Source organism: Pollachius pollachius (genome assembly GCF_949987615.1).
Source record: "Pollachius pollachius genome assembly, chromosome: 8".
In the NCBI taxonomy this organism is placed as follows: domain Eukaryota; kingdom Metazoa; phylum Chordata; class Actinopteri; order Gadiformes; family Gadidae; genus Pollachius; species Pollachius pollachius.
In genome coordinates, this window is record NC_136941.1 from 9,253,366 (window position 1) to 9,260,865 (window position 7,500).

The 7,500-nt window shown below is 46.3% G+C and overlaps 1 protein-coding gene across 1 annotated transcript in view; it reads right to left on the bottom strand.

The window, feature by feature from the left end:
• l1cama (L1 cell adhesion molecule, paralog a) overlaps positions 1-7,500 on the bottom strand; it is a gene marked incomplete at both ends in the record, with an annotated part of 30,002 nt that overhangs the window by 15,198 nt on the left and 7,304 nt on the right. The window contains 3 exons of the mRNA XM_079742338.1: positions 1,316-1,438; positions 2,984-3,186; positions 4,135-4,237. Of these exons, the coding sequence (XP_079598464.1) occupies positions 1,316-1,438; positions 2,984-3,186; positions 4,135-4,237 (429 nt within the window). The remainder of the gene's footprint in view (positions 1-1,315; positions 1,439-2,983; positions 3,187-4,134; positions 4,238-7,500) is intronic.

A 7,500-nucleotide genomic window follows, 5' to 3' on the forward strand; every position in this document is an offset into this window, starting at 1 on the left:
AGAGTACAGGACAACAGGACAGTGTGGTAGGGAGGGGGGAGGGAGAAGAGGGACAGAGTGGTGGGGGGAAAGAGAGAGAGGGAATAGAGAGAGTTAAAGGCAGGAGCGGGAATCAAAGAATAGCGAGAGAGAGAGAGAGAGAGAGAGAGACAGGGAGAGAGTGGTTGGGGGGAGAGGGAGAAAGAGAGAGAAAGGAGACAAAGAAAAAGAAAGAGGGCAGAGAGAGTTAAAGGCAGAAGGGGGAATCGACGAATATAGCGAGAGAGGGAGAGTGAAATCGGAAAGAAAGAAAATACAGTTTAAGAGGTTTAAGCGTGAAAATAATGAGGGTTAGACAGACAATGTACCGTGACCAGTAACACGAAGGGTTAAAGAAGTTAATGAGAACAATTTTTTTTATCATTAAAAAACGATATCATGGAGACAATTTAATCTGTGTGAAGCAGAAAGGATGAATGGGATTATTGTGTTAAAAACACCCATGATCCAGCTTTCAGAGAAAGGGTGGTTTCTGTAGCATTGTAGCAAATATAACCCTATACAGCAGGGGTCAGCAACCCTAGGCACGCGTGCCACCACTGGCACAGGGCAGCATAATCATTGGCACACTTAATTCTTTATTTTATTTTATTATTATTATTAACAAAATTTCACCGCACAATGCGGAGGCATAATCATTACTTCCGATTTGTTTTTGCACTCTATTCGGTTTGGGGCATTTCCTCCCAGTGCAAATATGTTTAAATTAGTTACAGAAAGCAGTGTTCTGAAATGGGACCAATTAATCGTCTTTAAACCTATGTTGTGAGTAATAGAGAAGAAAATATTTAAAATATTGTTGCAAGTGGCCTGTATGCATCGCCTTCACATGGTTTTGCAAAGCTGTACATGTCTTAAAGATATTGATGTGGATGGTTCCAACATTCTCATATATTCTCATTTTTTACATTTCTCACGGTGCAAATATGTTTTTGAATGAGTTTCTGAAAATGGTGTTTTAATAGTCTGCATGATTGTGGACTATTTGGAAATAATACAATTCCAGGTCTTCTGGAAATGTTTTTGGTCGCTGTGTCATAATTCAGCTTAATTTTTAATATATTGTTGCTTAAGGCACACTCATTAACGAGTAAATGTCAAACTGGCACTGCATGTTGAAAAGGTTGCTGACCCCTGCTATACAGTATCATTCCGTCATTTAGCAGATACCCTAATCCAAAGCGGCTGGGAGTGTTGCTATATAGGATGCAAAGGCGCTTAGCAACACAAGGGGTGGAGGTTCAGCGTAGAGCCAGGGTGAATAGAAGAGACTCACTCCAGTCCATCCAGTGAATGATGGGCTCCATGGAGCTGGGTGGGGGGTTGCATTTGAGAATCACGCTGTCCCCTTCATCCGCCTTCTTCATCACCTTCTTCTCCTTCTGCAGAGATGGCAGGGCTGGGCGGGGTTCAAACACACATTCATGTGCTTTAGTCTTTGAATGTGTACTCTCACACACACACACACACACACACACACAAACACACACACACACACACACACACACACACATATAGACATTGAGATACATATACATAAGCAGTAAGCAAACAAACAGACACACAGACAGAATGAGACAAATATACACACACACGTAGACAGACACACACACACACATGCTGAAACACACACACACACACACACACTAAACAAATATATCATACATATAATATAAGACTTAGATGTCACACAGATGTCAGACGCGTATGCACACATAAAAGACACACATGAAAGACACGTACACAGACACACTCACACGCTCACACACATTTTCTCAGTTTGCACACAGGTGCGCATTCCCTCTAAAGGTCACCTGACACGATAAACACATCAACACGTAATCACAGTCGGTTGGCGGAGCAAACACAACAGCTTGCCACAGTGCATATTAAGAAGTATCCGGGGGCTTTATTTATAGATGGGGGTTTGCAGGAGTTTAATGAATCCACTTTCAAGGTGTGTTCAAAGGCAGGTCGGGGGTGGGGGGGGTGGGGAGCTGTGCTGTTGTCGTTCTCACTGTCGTTGTCGTTGTTGTTATCGTGGTGGTGGTGTGGTTGCCCTCCCCCCCCCCTCTCTCTCTCCTACGCTCTCTCTCCCCATCTCCCTCCCTCGGCTATTGTTCATAACCCCAGAGGAACTGTGGTCTTGTCACCAGCAACTCAAGTGTGCTTCGCATGACATCAACTCCAGAGTGTTTCCAGGGGAAACCGTTGTCAGGGAAACAGTGAGGCAAACAGGGCACCCGGGAGAGAGAGAGAAAGAGAGAGAGAGAGAGAGAGAGAGAGAGAGAGAGAGAGAGAGACGCAGGCGTACAGGTAGATGGCTGCAGATGAGTTGCCTTCTATTTTCGCCTGCCTCAGCATGTGTTTGCGAAATGAGTTGTGTGTGTGTGTGTGTGTGTGTGTGTGTGTGTGTGTGTGTGTGTGTATGTGTGTGAGTACGTGTGTGTACGCGTGTGTGTGTCTAATGATGAACATTATTACACAGAGGCCATGTTAATTGTGTTCCAGCTGGTGGTACAGCAAGATAAGCTCAGCAATCACAGCGATCTCTAGTCTATATAAAGCACACAACGTTTAAACCACAGCAAAGACCGGGACCTCGTAAGTGCTCGCATTAACGTTAAGCCCCCCAAACACAACTATGGATGTTATCACGAAAGGGATGAAAACCCAGACGGGCATTTGTGTTTTCTCTGAAAACCACGTAGCAAGGACGAATTTTCAATCTTCCCGTAGACGACGACAAACGAAATAGTTAAACCCCAACGCACATCCTATACGATTAACCTGACTGCATTTACATAATTCAACATGACTGTCCTGATTGATTGATCATGCTCTACACTTAATGCTGCATAATAAATCAGGATAGGTCGCCATTGGTTACCTGGCACGAACCATGTCAGGGGGATGGGGGGGGGGGGGGGGGGGCGTGGCTTACTGTCGGTGTTGAGGACGACCTCGTTGGAGATGGCTGTCCCCAGCTCGTTGCTGGCGAAGCAGACGTATTTGCCCTGGTACTGTTTCAGGGTCTCCACGGTGCCGCTGACGGTGTAGAAGGTCATGGAGCCGGCCCCCTCGGACACCTTGAGCTCCGGGTCGCTGCCCGGGTCAAACTCAGCCCCGTCCTTTGTCCATCGGAATCTAGGAGGAAGAGGGAAGAGGAAGAGCAGAGGGAAGAGGAAGAGGAGAGGGAAGAGGAAGAGCAGAGGGAAGAGGAAGAGCAGAGGGAAGAGGAAGAGGAGAGGGAAGACAATGTCAGCAGAGAGCAATGTGAGGGAGACGTTATTGTTCAATAATGACTATTATTAGGTCATATATATATATTTCATTGTATAGTATATATTATATAAATGTTATGCTTATCTAACCTTTTTATCACAAGTCATATGGTTTCCCTCAAAACATAGAAGAATAATTGCAAGAACAAATTGGAGTGCATGGAGTGCGGATGCAACATTAACAATTAAATTAATAACAATTTTAAAAATAAATACTATGACAAAAAAGCTAAACATTAGAAAGATAAACATTGGAAACATCCCACAGTAAAAAAAAAAACTCCTTCAATCCCCTCATCAGATCAGTAAAAGCCCAGCGATGTCATGTCATTTATAATGAATGGGATCTGTCTGTGTGAAACACACCATTGAGCACCATTAAAACCCGGTACTGGCCCTTTAAATATGGCTCATGGAGTGCGAATGCAACATTAATCTTTGACTTGGCGAAGGGAGCAGTTCTCCCCTTTGCGTGCGGCTGTGCCTCTGAAACGAGTGCTCTAGGGTGCCCCGACATTAATCCCGTGTTTAAAGGAGAGCTGTGGCTGGGAGAAGCTGCCCCGTCACGCCCCACTCCAAGCACCCACGTCACTCTCCCAAGGACAGGGAAGGGCACTGGTTTCAGAGAAAGATGATTATGTGTCATCGTGTGTTTGTGAGTGTGTGTGTTTATGTATGGGGTTAGGGTAAGGGTGTATGGGGAGTGTGTGAGTGTGTGCATGTCCGTGTGTTTGTGTTCATGGGTGTCTGTGTGTGTGTGTGTGCGTGCGTGCGTGCGTGCGTGCGTGCGTGCGTGTGCGTGTGGACTAACATTGGTGGAGGATTGCCAGACGCCTCACAGCTCATGACAAGGTCTTCAAAACCGAACACAGTGACTGACTCTGGCTGGGTAGTGATGGCTGGGGGCTCCTTGACTGCAGACACACACACACACACACACGGATTGGAAAGTCGGTCATTAAAGGTTATATATGTGCAATGAAATAGCACAAACATGACAATAAAAATACAGCCTCAGACACAGAGAGGCAGAAGCATGCATTCTTTGATGGCTATAACACACACACACACACACACACACACACACACACACACACACACACACACACACACACACACACACACACACACACACACAGGGTGCCGCAGCTATGTCCCTGACCTGCTTAAATCGTGTGCTCACCTTTTATTCCGCAGACACACACACACACACACACACACAAACCAAGATTACATTGCAGCAGTGTAGCATGCAGTAATGCTACAGCCACCTTTTTATGGTTTCAGAGTTCAGAGACTTTCTGTCTTGGCCAGAATCCCCATTTATTCCATAGCTGAACAACTTAATGTATGCAGTCAATATCACTTAAACAGACTCCCTTGAGGAAGATATATCGGTTGTGGTGTAAATGGAGACAGAGGGGGGGGGGGGGGGGGGTGAAAATGGGTGGAGATGAGAGGAAATTGATACGGCATGATGTGGGGAGGAGAGTCCCTCTTAAAGAGATGTATGGCACACCATCACCTACGATGGCGAGAGGGCAAGAGACACAGAGGCGAGACAGAGGCAGACAGAGAGAGAGAGAGAGAGAGAGAGAGCTGGTGAGCCTCCAGAAAAACCTGTTTCAGATGACAGGAAAGACAAATAATGACCACCATGAGCAGTGCCTCTTTTTATCGGTGTCACCGTGGTGCATAAGAGCCATACAACAAAAGTGACGTTAGAGACCATCCATAAATGGCGAGGCACCAAGGAGTCAGGTGTGGTCCACAAGTCTAGACCAGCAGAGCCATATAACACACTTTAACAACCCCCGTCTTGGATTGTTCACAGCTCTGAGATGTAGAACTTTCCTTTCGATTATATAACAACATTTTTATTTTTCATGATATATTTATTTATTTCATCGGCCTCATTCCTTGAAGCCTAGTCTCTCGGTAGCTGGGATGTCGAGATGCACCCCTGAGAGAGATACTTTTGTTTTGTGACATTAGACGACAAGGATCGAGAGAGTGAAAGATAGAGAGAGGGAGACGGCGTCTGAGATGTATTTATATCCTCTTTAGGTAAAGGAGGACAGTAGATGGGAGGCGGGGTGGAGAGAGAAAGAGAAAGAGAGAGAGAGGGATGGAGTGTGGGAGAGGACGGGAAGAAGATGGGGAAAGAGAGAGAGAGTGAGACGAGGCAGACAGACAGGAGACCGGGGCGTGATGGAGACAGAGAAAGAGAAAGACAGTGAGTGAGTGAGTGAGTGAGTGAGTGAGTGAGTGAGTGAGTGAGTGAGTGAGTGAGAGAGAGAGAGATGAAGTCACACAGCGACTAGGAAACACGAGTGGAATACAGAGAGATTGAGGACAGGGAGAAGCAAAAAAAGAGAAAGGGAAAATAAAAAGGGTGGGGCGGGGGTGTTTGAGAGGGAGAGATGTGTACACGGAGGGGTCTGTGGAGAGATGGTGATGAGGAGCTGAAAGTGGGACGGCTGAGGTGTCTTAATGAAAGAATTCCCTCTGTTGGTGGCGATAATCCCGTTCCCTCCTCTGATCTAATTGAAGTTGGGGGCTGCGGATGCTCCTCCATTATTGGCATAGGAGGAAGAGCAGGAGGAAGAGGATGACGGGGACGAAGAGTTTGTGGAGAATGAGGAAGATGAAGAAAGCTAAGGGGAAGGGGATTAGATGAAGGATGTGAATAAGGAGGAAGAAAAGGAGGAGGAGTAGGAAGGGGAGGATGGTGAGAAGTATGAGGAGGAGGAGGAGGAGGAGGAGGAGGTATCATTATGTGGAGAAGGAGCTATATAGAGTAGAGGAAGTGGTGGGTTTAGCGCCCTGACTTCTCAGTCTACCCTGGTGTCTCTGAGACTTTGATCTGACAGCATCGCTGCCTCCTTAGCAACAGGAGATCCTCACACCTCCTCCTCTCCCCGTCTCCCAGAGGAGATCTCCCCCAAATGGAATTCAAGCAATCACACAAACACACACACACACACACACACACACACACACACACACACACACACACACACACAAGCTCACACATGCCAAATCACACTCCTATGGGAACACATGCTAGCAACACCAGATGTATTAAAGTGCAGCTCGGTGCAATATGACCTTATTGCGTGACGGATTCATATTTGTTATAATATCGGCGCTATCACAATACGCTTTCCTGCCACTGTATTATAAGAGCGGACAGTGTGTCAATAAAGGTAAAATCACTTACGGTCAATTATGTGGTCTGTTTATCCACAGCGGCAAGCAGAAAGAGAGTTGAAGGGGAAATAAAACTGTTATTTACGGTAAACAAGAGACGGACAGACAAACAGACAGACAGATAGATAGATAGAAAGGAAGGACAACAGATCTATCTATATATAGATAGAAATACTGACAGATAGATAGATAGATAGACGATTGATAGATAGAATAGATAGATAGATAGACAGACAGCCAGACAGATAGACAGATAGATAGTAGATAGACCGATACATAGATAGATGGATAGATAGAAATGGGTCGGCTTAACTCAGGAGGTAGAGCAGTTGTCTTGTAACCGAAAGGTTGCTAGTTCGAACCAGAATGTTGATGTGTCCCTGAGCACAACACTTAACCCTAACTGCTCCTGACGAGCTGGCTGGCGCCTTGCGTGGTTGACTCTGCCGTCGGTGTGTCAATGTGTGTATTAACCGATGTAAGTCGCTTTGGATAAAAGCGTCTGCTCAATGCCCTGATTGTAATTGTAGATAGATCAAACGTTATACGAACAACAGAAAGCCATTTTCTTAAACTCACAGAGCATAATAATTATGGACAATTGACCAGTAATGAGGGTGCTCTCGCCATAAAGCCAGGTGTTATGGCTGCCATATCGCCACATGGCATTGTACCCTGAGGCCTCCCCCCCCCATGTCGCTCATCGACATGCAAGGGGCGCTATCGATCCTACTGACCAGTTCTGTGGCCCTCATGAGAGCCCTGACACGGCCGCTCCTCATTGAAAGGCAGAAGACACCTTGACCTTTGCATCGGCACGCCTCCCCCCCAACCCCTCCCTGCCCTCCTCAGCCCTTCCTCAGCATCTGACCTCTGACCTCTCTGAAAACCCAGCCCCCCTGGGGGCTAGATTGACTGCTTTACCGATTTTCATCAGCATTTGGAGAAGACTATTCACGCCATG